General features: G+C 46.5%; 1 protein-coding gene across 2 annotated transcripts in view; it reads left to right on the top strand.

Annotated features, from left to right (window-relative positions):
• The window catches only part of RFX4 (regulatory factor X4), a gene marked incomplete at both ends in the record, with an annotated part of 160,628 nt that overhangs the window by 41,631 nt on the left and 103,111 nt on the right, over nt 1–15,886 (top strand). For both annotated transcript variants that reach the window (XM_080706411.1, XM_080706410.1), the window contains one exon: nt 7,664–7,724. In XM_080706411.1, the coding sequence (XP_080562537.1) occupies nt 7,664–7,724 (61 nt within the window). The remainder of the gene's footprint in view (nt 1–7,663; nt 7,725–15,886) is intronic.

Raw genomic sequence — 15,886 nt, 5'->3', positions numbered from 1 at the left:
AGCCGATTTCACAGACAGCTCTCTTTCTACTACAAAAACTGTGACTTCTGTGGGTCCTTGCTCTTGGAAGTGTTACTCCAGAAGGAGAAGTTAATGAACACCTATGAATACCCACAACACAAGGCTGCACGTGGTCTAATTCACGCAAATGATGCAGAGTGTTCTTCAGACTTGGCAAGTGTGTCTTGGATTCCAGCATAGATGTCCCCCAAAGCTTGTTAGCGGTGCAGAACCTTGGGCCCGCCAAAGACGCACTGAAGCTTGCTGTGCGTTGTAACAAGACCTTTACTATGGTGCATGTTAAAGCTGAGTCAAGGCCAGAAGGCGACCAGAGAGGCATCTTGGAGGAGGTGGCCTTTGCACTGGGCCTTGAGGAACCCTTATGGTGCCTGCAGTGCAGGTAAACAAACGAGGCAGAAGGCTGTGAGACAGGTTTAGCTTGGAGAATTTTCCAGATTGCCTTGAGCAGTGAGGTTGAAGAATCATGGGAGACAGGGCTGGAAATGTGAGTTTGTGCCGCACGGTTGAGGGCCTTGCCTTGCAGAGGCGGGCTTAGAATTCTCTGGCAGAGGTGCTGCTGAAGGGAGCTGGTGGAAGAGTGACAGGGCAAGGTGGTGTTTTCCCGAGGGCTGACTTCACGTGGAGGCCCTGGGCAGGTGGACCAGAGCCAGGAGGACACTTCCGAGGTCCCTCCTGGTCCAGGTGTGAGGACATGAGTTTGGGAGAGGGGTGGAGGAAGCTGGAGGGACCCGGGGCGATAAGCGGAGGACTTCAGTGGGATTCTTTGGGATTCCTGGTACCTCCATGAGAACTAGACCACGTCGCATCTAACCCAGAGGTGTTCAGGCCCTCTAGCCTCAGGTCACCAAGTCCCTGGCATCTGAATCAGGTATCTCCAGTCTCCATCCTCCACCCTCAGTGGGAGTCCAGAGCCTTCCCTTTCTCTCCACGAGTTGTCAGTGTGTGTGTGTGTCTTGTGAATGTGTGGGAGTGGTGTCCACACTCCGTCCTGCTCCCTCTGCTCAGTCCCCCGACGGCTGCTGTCCCCTGGCCTCACCATCTCCCCCCACTGTGTCTCCTTCCTGTCCCTCTCCCTGACTGTCACCCCCGTTACCGACTCTGCAGTGTTGACAGAGGAGGTTCACAGAGCAGGAAAGGGGAAGGTTTGCATTCAGTGGCCCCATGGTAGAGAGAACCTGGGGTCACAGTGGGTCGCAAGGAAATTACCTCATTACCATATTAAAATAGCATCACGTTTCAAGGTTATAAAAGTGAAAGTTAGAGATCTCCACTCAGGCCCACTGTCTTAGTTTATTATCCAGTGTGGGGTCTTAAAGCTTCATAAAGAAGGTTCTGGAGGAGAGAAAATGTATTTAAACCTTATTTGAATTTTTTTTTTGTTTGCAGAAAAAAGGATGAAATACTAGATTATGAATATAAGAATTTGCTTTCAGCACTGGGCACTATATATATATAGCACTGCCTAACCATTCACCTAGATGTTTCTTTTAGATCCCCCCCCTACTCAGTAAGGTTGTTTTATTAATTCAAAGCTAGAGTATTTTTCTTTTCTTTGGGTCATACTAGGGATTGAACTCAGGGGCATTCTACCTCCGAGCTATACACCCAGCTCTATTTTTTCATGTTTATTTTGAAACAGCGTCTCGCTAAGTTTCAAAGGGCCTAAGTAGCTGAGGCTGACCACAAACCTGTGATCTTCCAGTCTCAGCTTCCCAAACACTGGGATTACAATATATGCCACCATGACCGGCTAAATTTAGAATATTTTTGAATAGATAACAGGTTCATATAGCTCAAAAGCAAAAATGCTTTAAAAGGTGCTGAGGAATCTTGCCTTCCCATCTTCTGTCTCTTACCCTCTACTCTAGCTCCCTAGTGGGAAGCACTTTTATTTATTTATTATATGCTCTTCCAGTATTTCCTTATGCAGAAAATGTAAATATATGTAGATTTTTTCCAATTTCTTACACAAAAGGTTGCACACAAGGGGATGTAGTTCAGTGGTAGAGCGCTTGCCTAGCATGCCAAAGACGGTAGGTTTTATCCCTACCTCTTAAGAAAATTTAAAAAAGCACATTATACACATTATGCTACAGCTTGATTTTTTTTCACATTATTATTAACTCAGGACCATTCCATATCAGTAAGATATAGAAAGCATATATATTCGTCTGTTTGTTTGGAATTTTTAAAATAGTTGTATGGTATTCCATTGTGAGGCCATAACATAATTAATCAGATGAACAGCTGGGTTGCTTCCAGCAAATAGCTGCCACAAATACCCTGTGTATGCATCACTTCACATGTGTCTCGTGTAGCTGTATGGTCAGTTCCTAGATGTGAAGCTTCTGTATAAAGGCCATTTAGAGTTTCAGCAGATTCTATGAAATGACCGTCCATGTGGGGTGATACCACGTTGTACCCCCCTGAGAGGCAGAAAGGTCCCCATTTCCCACAGCTTCACAGCAAGAGTTGTGTGATCATTGTCTGGGTTCTCGCTGATTTGATGCGGGAGAAATGGCATCTTAGTGCGGTCCTCTCTTTGCATTGACGAAGACGGATAATTTTTTTACCAGCGAGCAGTGTATGTATTCTTCCATCAGCTCATGTGCTTTGCTATTTGTCCTCCTGGTTCTTGGTCCCTTCTCTTCTGTGGCGGCCAGCTGTGCCCATTGTCTGTGGCAGTTTTCCCAAGCAAGTCGTTATCTTCATATTTATGATGATTGTTCTTTTCCCTCACATAGGCATTTTGAAGTTTTTACATAGGGATATTTATCGATCTTTTCTTTTATGGCCTTCAGGTTTTATACCAAAAACCTGAAGTCAAGCAGGCCCTGTCATAGGCCAACATGAGGAAGTTGAATGGTGAATTTCCAGAGGAGGGATAGAAAGCAGGTGTGGTCTGCCTTAAAGCAGTATAGCCAACACCAGAGCTGTCTGGGACTTAGCCCTGTTCCCACGGGGAGATGGGGAGGATGCCAGCGGCTAGAGCCTGCTGGCAAAGGCCTGCGTGCCGGGCACCTTGGTCGTCAGCTGGTGCACTCTGCAGGCACCGGGAAGGAGGTGGGTGGGGAAATGGGCCGTTTGGCAGCCGCTTGTCCCAACAGGTGAGGTCTGGCCGGGCGCCAGCAGGTCAGAATAATGAAAGGAAATAGAATTAGAACTTTGAAGTGAAACTCAAGACTCACATAAACTTGAACCTTTCCTGGGATTTGAAAAGAGGTAATTAATTTAGAAACATTCCCCCTCAATACGAAACTCTGCCAAAGAGGCTCAAGGCAGGAAATATTCTAGAACAGGTCTCCAAATATTGAGAATTCAATCCGCACCGAGGATGAATCATTAGGAAGGAACGCCGAGGCCTGATTTGCACCCTAACATCTTCAGCTCGTCATTACCCGTGTGAAGAGGGAGAGCGGCTCGCAGACGTCTGGGTTTGGGGAGGTTTATTCATGGCTGACTAGCTGGGTCTTAGCTCTTCACTCCAGCACAGGCTAGCCGTGTGATCTCCAACAAACTGTCTCACGTCTCTGGCCCTCTGGTTCTTCCGGGGAAAATGCAAATAATCAGCCCTAACACGGATGGGGCGCTACATACACTGCAGGCACCGTGCGTCATGGTTCACGTATGTTAAGTTTCTTCCTTTCCCGGGCAGCTGTCAGAGTTAAATGCGATAAAGTGAAGAGCCGCGCACAGTGCTGGGCCCTTAAATGTCTTCGTGAATGTTCCCCAGCGGGCCGTTGTCCTGTTTGTTGCTGCAATCAGATGGAAAGGCTCAGCATTTCGTAGTAGTGGTCCCATTTTACTCATGGGAGCCGGAGATCTGCAGAGCAGGGTCTGCGCCCCACAGAGCTTACAGAGCAGCGAGGCAGACAGGTAGCTCCATGCCATGGGCCAAGTGCTTCTCTTCTCCCCCAGTTCATAGGTTAAAGCTTAACCCCAAGGTGATGGTATTTAGACACAGGACCTTTTCACCTTCCCAGGACCCACATTCAAATACCAGGATCAGTGCCCTTATGAGACCCCAGAGAGCTGCCTTGCCCATTCCCCTGTGTGAGATCCCAGTGTGAGCAGACAGCTGTCCATGAACTAGGAGGAGAGCCCTCAGACACAGCATCTCCTGGCACCATGGTCTTCAGCTCAGCCTCTAGAAATGTGAGAAATAAGTTTCTTTGGTTTATAAGCCATCTGGCCTGTGGCATTTTGTTATAGCAGACCAAATGGACTATTTTCATCAGTGTACAGTGACCACACCCTGTAATGAGGGCTTGGCTAATGGGCAGCCAGGGTACTCTGGGAGCACAGAGTGAATAGTCCTGTCCTGCTGCAGGGCTGACCGGGCAGGACCAGGACCCAGATACATGGCCCCATCAGAGAGCAACGGCCACCACAGTCACGGGGAAGGCTGCTCTGGAGCCTAGTCTATACCAGGGGTGGGTCACTTTCTCCTCAAGACGGCCCTGTGTGCCTGGCACTATTTCGTCTCTGTTTTACACACAGGGAAACCGAGGGGCCTGTTCTGGATAATATAGCCAATAATTGGTGGAGTCAGGATTTGAGTTTGGAAATGTGGCCCCAGAGAAGGAACAGAGAGGCTCACCATGGGGAATTGGGCTGCGATCCCTGCAGGCTGGGACCAGGCAGAGTAACGAGCAGATAGGTACCCGCAGCACCCTGGCAGAGGGCCTTTTAAGCAGCCTGCTGCTTTCGGCCTTTGGCAGGTCCAGCAGGTGGACCCCAGAGTGTGATGGCTCCATGCATACTGCAAACAGCTCCGGAAATCCTGCTGGCCTGAAATCGCATGATATAGGATGAACTTTCTTTGGCCTGAGGCATTTCTTCCTATTAAAATGAAAAGGTTTTGGCAGGACCAGTTCCTGAAATCCCCATCCGCGATGGTCATTTCCATCTACCTAAAACATGCTCTCCTGCCCCCTTTACGTGGATGCTCCTGCTCCTCCTTCAGATCCCAAGCCACCCCCTCTCTCACTTCTCTGGTTGCCATGGCACCCTGTCCCCACCCCCAGCACTTGCCCAGGACTTGCACTTTACTGATAATTTCATTCTGAGCTCAAGAGAGCAGAGGCAGTGCCTGTTTTTTTTTTTTTTTTTTTCTCTCTCAGTCTTTAGCATCTGGCCTAGGCCTGGAATATAGTAGACATTCAATAAATATTTGATGAACGAGTGAATAAGTAACGGGCCCTTCAGGAGAGTTAGGATTGAGAGTCATCAAGTAGGAGGGTCAGGCCTGAGCGTGACACTCATTCCCCTTTGAGCGAAGGAGGCTGGACATTCAGACCCTGAGCACAAAGTCACTGGCGTTCCACGGGGGAAAGGGACCTAAGAGGCAGAAGGCACCCGCTTGATGACTGAGCTGCTGGGGCCATATTGGCTTCGGGCAGACTAGTTCTTGTCTGAATATTATCAGTAGCTACCAAGGTCCACTCTCCACTCACCAGCCACAAGCTGCCAGCTCGCCCTATCATGAGACCATTGGCAGCCATGGTCAAAGTAGCACAGGCTAGAGTCTCTCGCCCATTTCACTAAATTAGGGGAAAATATTTATCTCAGAAGCACCCAGAGGGCCTCTCCTTGGTGGTCACGTGCCCCTAATTTAATCAGCAGCTCGATGACATAAAATCGCCAGGAATAGTTTAAAATGATCCACACTCACCCATTCAGCTTATTCTCTGAAGGCGTGGTCCCCTCAAAATCCAGGTCGTAATCATAAGACACAAGGTGAGTATGTATGATTGGCAAACAAGCAACAGTTCTGCCGTCATGTTTAGAAGAAGACATTTTAATCAGTTATACAAATATTGGTAAATTTCCACCAGAAAATATTTCTGGACTCAACTTTATTGAGCTAATTTTTTAAATTTTAGAGAGAATGTTCTATATAATATACTATTTTCATCTTCGTGTGTCTGTGGTGCTGGGGATGGAAACCAGGGGCATTCTACTTCCAAGGTACAGCTCCCAACCTGATTTTATGTTTTTATTTGGAAACAAGGTCTTGCCAAGTTGCTGAGAGCCTCGTTAAGTTGTTGAGGCTGGCTTTGAACCTGTAATCTTCCTGTCTCCGTCTCTCAAGTACTGGGATTATAGGCATGGGTACCAGCTACCATTTTTATTTTTGCATTACTTAAAGCCATTTTCCTGATTACCAATCCTTTTCCACATAAATGTTAGGACAGAGACTGATTTCATTAATCTTTTTAAAATGTCTGTATCAAATTCTGCTGATTGTATTTGTAGGTTTTGACATTTTCCTCTTTCTCTTGACACTATGAGTGCCAATTATCTTGAGTTGGATCAAAAAATCTGTTTTAGGCTGACTATTTCTACCAATAATCTTTATTAGAATTTGAATAGGAGACTGATTAAATGTATTTTGCAACAGCCATCAGTTAATTGATGTAAAAATTGTGAGTTTCTCTTAGGGTAGGCAAAAATTAATCTGTTGTTCAGAGTGTGGTGTTTAGTAAGGATCAGCAAGGTGGGGCCAAAACTATGCCTGATTTCTTAAGGCTGTGAACTAAGAATTGTTCTTACAGGCAATTTTTTAATAATTGAGTTTATGATAAGGAACATTATCTGAGTCCCAATTAAGAGGAATGTCATTTAACTCCTGCAAACAGTTTTATTCTTTGCATTCCTAGATCCGTATTATGAAAGTTATACTCAATGATTTTTATTACTGTATTTTGAATTTTGTTAGTAAGATTTTGTAGGAATTTGATCTCTCTCTTGTCATATACATTTATATAATATGCACTCTTGATTTTGCCCCTTGGCCCACAAATCATGCAATATTTACTCTCTAGTCCTTCACCAAAAGAGTTTGCCGACCCCTGCCATATTGCATGGCTAACCAGATTCTTTGGAACACATCTGCACACCACACTCTCACAATCCTACACCAACTGTCTGCTCCACTGGGGTCTCAGGGAGCAAACAGGTGGCTATAGGCGAGTACCATAACCTGGAGGAGCTATAGAGAACAGGAATTCATTCCACACAGTGTCGGAAGCTGGGAGCCAAGATGGCAGTGCCAGCTGACTTGGTATCTGGTGAGGACCCACTTCCTGGCTTGTGGGGGAAGCCCTCTCACTATTCTCTCCTGGTAGTAGGGTCAAGATTGCTGTCTATGATCTTATTATAAGAGCACTAATCCCTTACGCACCTCTTTTTGACTTAATCACCTTTCAAAGACCCCCCCACCTCAAAATACTACCGCCTTGGGAGTTGTTGCAGCGTACGAATTTGGGGACATGAACATTTGGTCCCTAACAGTGAGGAGGGTCAGTATGTCCTTAGGGCCAAAGTCATGAAATCAAATGACTTGTTTCCCTGGAGAAAATGGTCAAGTGCATTCCTATTGTTCAGCATTGAAGGTAGCTCTGCTGATGAATGGAAAAACAAAATTGGCTTCAGAGTTTGCTATAAAAGTCAATGTTCCTCTTATGTTTTATACTAAACTATGCTGAGTCTAACATGTTGGAAAAGTAAAAATATGCTTGTTTCAAAACATTAACACTTAAAGGGAACATGTCTCTGGAAACTTGGAAGAGCTGAGGGGCTTTTACTTTTTCCTTCTGTTTCTTACTAAAGTTAGCTCCTTTTTTCTTCCCTTCAACAGATGAGGAAAAAGAAAATAATAGAGCATCCAAGCCCCACTCCACTCCTGCTACTCTGCAATGGTAAGTGTCCGTTCTCAGCCAATGCCCGCTCTCTGCTCTTCCCACAAAGAGCACAGACTGTCACTTGGACACTCCGACGTGGTCGTGATAACTTGATGTGAGTGACCCACATGGAATCTATTTAATTTGATGGCATATGCAAAATTCTCAACTTGGACCTAGCTTGGAGATTTGAATTTTTATATCTATTTTATTTTGGGGAAGACTTTTTTATTATTATTATCAAAACCCTGGCGCTGGGCATGGTAGCCCATGCCCGTAATCCCAGGCCTGGAAGGCTGAGACAAGAGGATCACGGGTTCAGGGTAATTTAGACTCTCTGCAATTTAGCAAGTCCCTGTTTCAAAATAAAGAGTGTTGAGCTTGTAGTTCAGAGGTAGAATGCCCCTGGGTTCAATCTCCAGTATAAAAAAACAAAACAAACGAACAAAAAACCATAAAACAAAACCCACCAGCAAGAACTGGATTCTACATGAATATTAATTGATTTTTACTAGAATCTATTATTACAATTAATAATAGTACAGAAAATTATAGAAACAGAAGTACGTTCACCTTTAACAATGAGCCCCAAATAAATTAATAATTAATTTCAACTAAACTATAGTTATTTTACCCATAGTGACATTAACAAGGATAATCTACTGGAATGGCTTTCTCTTAGATATTTAAAGTTCCCGGACTTGATGGACTATTTAGTGATGGCACTCCTGTTAGATATGTATGGATAATTTCTCTTGTAAAAGCTCTACTTGGACAGTGTGCTATAGCTTTGAACACCAGAGCTCCCTGGGGCTGAGACCCACCCTCAGAGGATGTCAGAGCCTTGAAGGGATTACAGAATCTAGGGGAGGGAAAAGAAACTGGAATCTATCATGTGCCCGCCTCCTAGGCACGCGCGGTGTGCACGGGCCCCGTGCCATTGCAAGTCAGGGATGTTGGCGCTGTTACGCCCATCTCACAGAAAAGGAAAATAAAGCCGAGGCAGTTAAATTGTTGACCTGAAAATGCACACCGCCATTGCGTGGGAGAGGCAGGAAGCCGGCTGGGTCTCTAGGCAAAGCCCAGGCTTGGGAGGAAAGAAAGAGAAAAACCAGGAAGGATGGAGAAGAGAGGACCGATGAGGAAGCAGATGGGCGTTCATGAGCAAATCACATTACAGCCCAGAGCAATCCAGGCAGAGGCGAGAGGAAAATGGATTGGGAGAAAGCACACAGCCAGGTAACACGATCTTCTCTTTCGAGAGGCTCCACGCTCAGCCCGTTTGCCACAAGCATAGCAAAGGTTGCTGTCAAGCGCTGTCTCCAGCCTCTGGCTCGTTTCATTCATCCGTCCTTATATTTCTTTCCTCACTGCATTTTCTGCTTTTCGTTTTATTTAAAATTTGATACTACTTCTCAGATTGAATTTACCCACGGCTTTCCCCAGATATTATGGCCACACTAATCCCTGCAGTGCCAGGACACACACACACACACACACATGCACGCACACACACACACACACACACACACACACACACACACACAGAACTAGGCATCAGTGTAAAGGACTTGGGGCACAGGAGCTTGTGGAAATGCAAGAAACTGACACACATTCTCACTTTAATAAGCTGAAGGTGCTTCGCATTTCAGAATAAGACATCCAGAAGGGACTAGAAGAACGTGCCTTGTTCGTGCCTGCTTTTCTGTGGTTGGCTGGCATCTGCCTGCCAACAGCAAGGCTGTGATGGTGCGGTCTCTGAAACCAGATGCTAGGGCTCAACTCCTAGCGCTGCCACGGACCAGTTGCGAAATCTGGACCAGGCCCTGAGCCTCTTTGCTCAGTCTGCTCACCCGTGAAAGGGGGCAGCCGTAGGACCTAGCCCCTGAGCATGTCCAGGAGGTTATTTCAGTGGCCACACCCTCAGGGCCGGAGGGCCTGTCTCGAGGCAGCAGGACATTCAGAGGACTGCAGAGACCTCAGAGGACCCTTACTGAGCCAGTGGTTCCAAGCCTGTACACTTCCCCACTCTCACCCCCGTCCAGTGTCAGAATGGGCAGCCGGGGCCTTGTTCTCTGGGAGAGACGTTTCTCTTCACATTCTGCTGAGGGTGACAGGTAGAGGAACTTGGCCCCAGCAACCCTTTGCCCAGCAGTGGGAACGATGTCCCAGTCCTCTAGGGCCAGCTGGGTGCACGGCACGGTGCCAGCTTAATCTTTCCCAGCTCCCTCCCAGGAAGGGAGAGCAGGCTGAGCTTGCCCCAGGAACCACAGGAAGGTGGCCCCTGTGGCCAGAGAACCTCAGAAAGATGATCCAGATGAGAGGTCAGCTGGGGAGGTATGGATACGGTGGGAAGAAAGGGGCTCTGCGTCTCTGAACTCAGGAACAGAGCCATGCTTAAAACAAGCTAGAGGACATGGGAGCCTTTCTAAAAGTTCCCCATGAAAAATGATCTCTATAATATAATTTCAACATAAAGGCTTTATCTCGCAGAAGGAACTGGATCCATTTTCTCCATTTCACAGGGAAAAGTAATTTTACACCATGCCTCCTTTGCTCTGGCTGCCTGGGAGCTCGGAGATAAAGCTGAACTGATCAGTGATCTGATCTTAGAATGTTCAGAAAGGCTTATATACTTTTTCAGTCTCTTCTTTCCTTTGTCTAATTTTTCTTTTCTGAGTCAGCTTTTTAGAAAAAGCCAGGAAATAATTGTCAATAAATATTGTTTTTATTTTTCTTTTATTTATGCAAGTAACATATTTCCTTCATCAAAAATCAAAACATTGTAATCAGGTATGGTGATGCATGCCTGTAATCCCAGGATTGGGGAGAATGAGAGTGGAGGACCACAGGTTCAAGGCCAGTGCCAGTAATTTAGCGAGAACTTGTTTCAAAACAAACAACAACAACAAAAAAACCACATGGCTGGGAATATCTCAGAGATAGAATGCCCCTGGGTTCAATCCCCAGTACCAAAGTGCATACATGCATACATACATACATACATACATACTTATACATACAAACATATAAATGTTGTAGATGGTTAAAGTCCATTCTTCATTGTACTTCTTTGCCTCTTCCTCAAAACCAAGACTGAGAAATTATTAACAAGACTGTTAGCAGTGAGGTGTGTGTACGTGTATACACCTGTGTGTTTACATACCTTGCTTGTGCATTGACCTGCATATGGACCTGCACAAGATTTTATTTTTCAGTACTGAGGATGGAACTCAGTGCATTCTACCTCCGAGCTACACCCCCAGTCCTATTTTTTATTCTTTATTTTGAAACAGGGTCTCACTGAGTTACAGAGGGCCTCACTAAGTAACTGAGGCTGGCCAGCAAACTGTACCTGTACAAGTTTTTGGATTGTGGTTTTTTATTTAGTATTTTATCTTTTATAAAAAGCATGCAGATATAGCACACTGACAATCCCATGTCACAACCTGTCATCTCCTACAGCCCCACAGCTTGCTTCCTCTTTAGAACATTCTGCGGGCACACCCATGCTGGTCATGAAGGATGACCTCATTCTAGCCACTGTGCGCTGTTTCCTGAAAGAAAAGGCAGAACTGACTTCACCATCGCCTTCTTGATGGGCATTATTAGGTTGTGCCCAAATCTCCTGTTTGGCATTACAGATAGGGCCCCAGAGAACATCTTCGTATGTGTCCCTCGCACACCCGGGGGAACGCTTATCCACGTGAGCATCCGAAAGTGGAATTGCTGGGTACACACGCTTCAGATATTAATGAGATTGCAGATCTGCCCGTCAAAGGCTTTACTATTTTGGGTCTTCACAGGCAGCACAAAATACTTACAAAAAACTAGGAGTAGTCTCAGCATTTGGGAGGCTGAGATAGGAGGATCACGGTCTGTAGACAGTCTCGGCTACTTAGTGAGGCCCAATGCAACTCATTGAGACCCTGTTTCAAAACAAAGAATAAGCCGGGCGTGGTGACTCACGCTTGTAATCCCCGCGCTTGGGAGGCGGAGACAGGAGGATCGCGCAGGTTCGGAGCCAGCCACGCTGGCTTAAGAGACCCTGTTTCCAAATTTAAAAAATATATAAAATAGGTCTGGGAGTGTAACCCTGAGGTAGAAGGGTTTCCAGGAACCCCAGTACCACAAAAAAATAAAAATAAAAAAAATAAAGAATAAAAAATAGGGCTGGGGGTATAGCTTGGAGGTAGAATGCCCCTGGGCTCCATCCCCAGTACCACTAAATACATACATACATACATACATACATACATACATACATAATCAAAACCTAGGAACCTTGTTCTGCAATAGGGATCTTGTTCTCGGAGGCATTTATGTCCTTCGTGATGTCCCCTCTCTATCCAGGGACAGTGTGCAGCCCTCAGGATGGTGAGGTGGTAGGCGGCAGGCCCAGGGGAGGGCCTAGGCCTCATGGCCACAGTGCCAGCCCGACAGTGCTGAGCTCTCTTGGGACACCTGGCTTGTCTTTGGACTGGGGTTAGGGGCCACTCGCTTCTCCTCCTCCCCCCTCCTAGCCACGAGCACCCTCCCAGCACCCTAGAGACCAGACCCCTTCCAAGAACAAGTAACAGCCAAGCAGCCTAAAATAATCATGCGGTCACGTGACCCGGAGGCAACTCCAAGCAGAAAACAGGCAAATATTGTCAAATGCCCTCTGCCAAACACTCCACTGCATCCTCGGTCAAGAGGGCAAGTAAATCCCAACTCGCTGGGGACGGTGAGCGCTGCTGGAATCCCAGCCTCACAATAACCTCTATTCACACGGAGAGGCTCGGAATGGAAAGCGGCCTGCCCAGACACCCTGGGCGACTGGCTGCCAGCACCTGTGCCCTGCACCCTACCTCTCAAGCCCACCCTGCACCCTTCTCTGGCTCCTGGGCACCTTTAGGGTAGGGATGTTCTCCTGTCAGCAAATTTTAATTTTTTCTTTTTGTGGTACTGGGGATGGAACCCAGGGGCATTGTACCTCCAAGCTACACCCCCAGCCCTATTTTTTAGTCTTTTTATTTTTGAAACAGAGTCTCACTGAGTTGCAAAGGGCCTCGCTAAATAGCTGAGGCTGTCTGCAAACTGTGATCCTCTGGTCTCAGCCTCCCAAATGCTGGGATTACAAGTGTGCGCCACTACGCCTGGCTCGTCAGCAAGTTTTAGAAGAAATGAGGTTTTGCCCAATAATTAGAGGATGGAAGTTTAAAGTGGCACTTTTCTTTTGGGTCATCAACAGGCTGCCAATATTTCACATTAATATGGAACAAAATAGGCGGACGTGGTGGTACAGGTTTGTAATCCTGGTACTTGGAGGCTGAGATGGGAGGATTGCAGGTTCGCAGTCAGCCTCAGCTACTTAGTGAGGCTTTCACTAAGATTTTTCTACTGGGGGTAGAAAAAAATAGCTCAGAGGTAGAATGCCACTGGGTTCAATCCCCAGTACCGAATATATATATATATATATATATGAAACAAAAAGCAGAACTACTGGTTAATAAGTTAATATAAAACAAAATAATCTGAGTGTTCTCTTTAAAATGTTCTTGAAGGCCATAAGTGGAAAAATGGGCTTGATACTTTTCCAAAGAATGATGTTAAAATTTGAGACCAGGTCATGGTACCTAGGCCAGACTCACTGGATATAACCAAGATAACTAAGACCTGGTGTTTGGCTCACATTTTGAACTCTGTGTGTGTGTGTGTGTGTGACAGAGATAGAGAGAGACAGACAGATAGACAGAGAATGGAGCCCAGGGGCATTCTACCTCCGAGCTGCATCCCATCCCTATTTAATTTAATTTAATTTAATTTAATTTAATTTAATTTTGACACAGGGCCTCACTAAGTTGCTGAGAGTCTCTGAGTTGCTGAGGCTGACCTTGAGCCTGTGCTGTTCCTGTGTCAGACTCCCAAGTCCTGGGATTACGGGCATATGCTACTATGCCTGGCTTCAGACTTAATTCTTTACTCAACAGTGACATAATGCTGTTTGCTTTTATAATAGAAGTTAGATCCCATGCTTCCTGAGGGGGGGGGGCGAACATCTTTAGCTCTGAATAGGACCTGAGGGGCAAGATAAGGCCGGCAGGAGTGACTGTGTCCCACTGCCCCATGGCTGTAGGCTGAAAAAGGTCAACTGACCAGAAAGGGCACAGAAGGCTCAGAGCAGGAAGTGCTCACTGTAATGTGGGATTCCCACTTAAAGGAAAAATAGTATTTTGTCCTGTGGGTGAACTTAGAAGTGGTAAAGCGTCTGATGGGCAGTTTTGCGCTGCTGTTAACATCAAGTGCACACACCAGCAGTTCCGATTTTGGATGCTGACGCCGAGGTGCCCTCCCCCAAGTGCGCGAGGAGGTGTGCGTGGAGGCGGTGTTCTTTGCTCCTATTTGTAACACCCAGTGGAGCAGAGGTGGTGGTAGGGACAGGGAATGGCTAGAAGGAGAAGCTCAAGGGGTTGGCTGGTGGTGGGGACCAGTGCCACAGTCCCCTCTGCTTTGCAGCCACCAAAGTACTAGCTGAAGTGCCAGCTCCTGGTCTAGGTCCCTACGGAAGCACTGGCAACAGCTTAAAACTTGACTGCTTTTAAACAAGGCCTAGTTTGGGGTCCGAAATAATTGATGATGATGATGATGATGATGATGATGATGATGATGATGATGATGGAGTTGAATAATTAAACACTAAGTAAAAGGATTCCAGAAACTGGCTAAGCCCTGGTCTTTCTGGAACACTAACCCAATCAGTAGTTGCCAAACCCAGAGGAAGAATTAAATCACTCTGGATCCCGATCAGATTAGTCATTGCAAGGGCAGAAATTGATCTCTGACTTAGTCCTCCGCATCGGCTGAGCCTAAGGGTAAGCACATGCGGGGTGTGTCCAGCTCGGAGGCGAAGTCACTGGCCAGCTCATTCTCTCCTCACGAAGACCCTGCCGAGCAGGCTGGCCTACTGCAGCCCCGCACCACGCAGCCACGTGGTTACGTTCCAAGGAGCGCGTTGTTGGGCAATTGCATCTTCGCGTGAGCATTGTGGAGTGTGCAAACCAAGATAGTATAGCCTGCTTCACACCTGAGGCCATAAGGAATACAATAACACAAGAGTAGATGCAGTGTAAGGAAAAATAGTGCAATTAGAGCCTCAAGAAACACAGACTATATACGGCTGCTGCGTGTGTAATACACAGATTAGTGAACATGAAACTACTTATTTTTTGTGGTACTGGGGATTGAACACAGGGGCATCCTACCTCCGAGCTATTGCCCCAGCCCTATCTTATTTTTATTCTGAAACAGGTTCTCGCTCAGTTGATGAACGTCTCACTACTTGCTGCTGAAGCTTTTCTCAAACCTGCAATCCTCCTGTCTCAGCCTCCCAAACACTGGGATTACAAGCGTGTGCCACCACGCCAGGCTATTAAACTTATTTTATAAGTAGCAGGAGTATGCTCTGAAGTAACGATGAAACTATAGCATAGTCGATATGTAAACCAGTAACACAGTCATTTGTCATCAAGGATTATGGACTGTGCTTAACTGTCTACAGGATGCTCTCAACAACTGGCGGCGCGTAGGTTTGTTTACAAAAGGCCAATAATGCGTCACGCTGCCACATCAGGACAGTGGTGCCACAGGTGACAAGACCTTCTCAGCTCTGTTATAATCATATGGGATCCCATCACACCTGTGGCTGTTTGTTGACGGAACTGCACGTGTCCGGCGTGCAACTGAACTTCTATTAGAGGAGGAAACCGAGGCGGGTGACTGAACACCACACGGGGTCACGGTCTCGCTCCACTTAAGGGGAGAAAGTTCCTGACTTCCCAAGAGGGCTTTTGACAGAAAGGAGGTGGGGCCAGCAGAGGCCCTGGGAGAAGGTTCACCCAAACGTGTTTCTGATCTCTGTGTAACCAGCAGCAGATCCTGGTCCTCACTGAGGTCGATTATTGAAATGGGCTGTTTGTTACTGGTTTGTTTTATTCTGTTTGGCCTCAGCCTTAATTAGAGCCCCCAGGAGCCAAACCCCACTGCCTTCCCTGCATTTACTGTGTAATGGCATTATCTCCTCTGTTCCTGCCCTCCCTTAGGTCAAGTGATGACTTTTTTTCCCTTTGGTACTGGGAATCGAACCCAGGAGCATCCTAGCCCTTTCTTTCCTTTTTTTTTTTTTTTTTTTTGTGGTGTTG

This window comes from Muscardinus avellanarius (genome assembly GCF_963383645.1).
Source record: "Muscardinus avellanarius genome assembly, chromosome: 11".
In the NCBI taxonomy this organism is placed as follows: domain Eukaryota; kingdom Metazoa; phylum Chordata; class Mammalia; order Rodentia; family Gliridae; genus Muscardinus; species Muscardinus avellanarius.
Note: the sequence above shows the minus strand (reverse complement) of the source record. Positions and strands in the feature narration are given on the sequence as shown.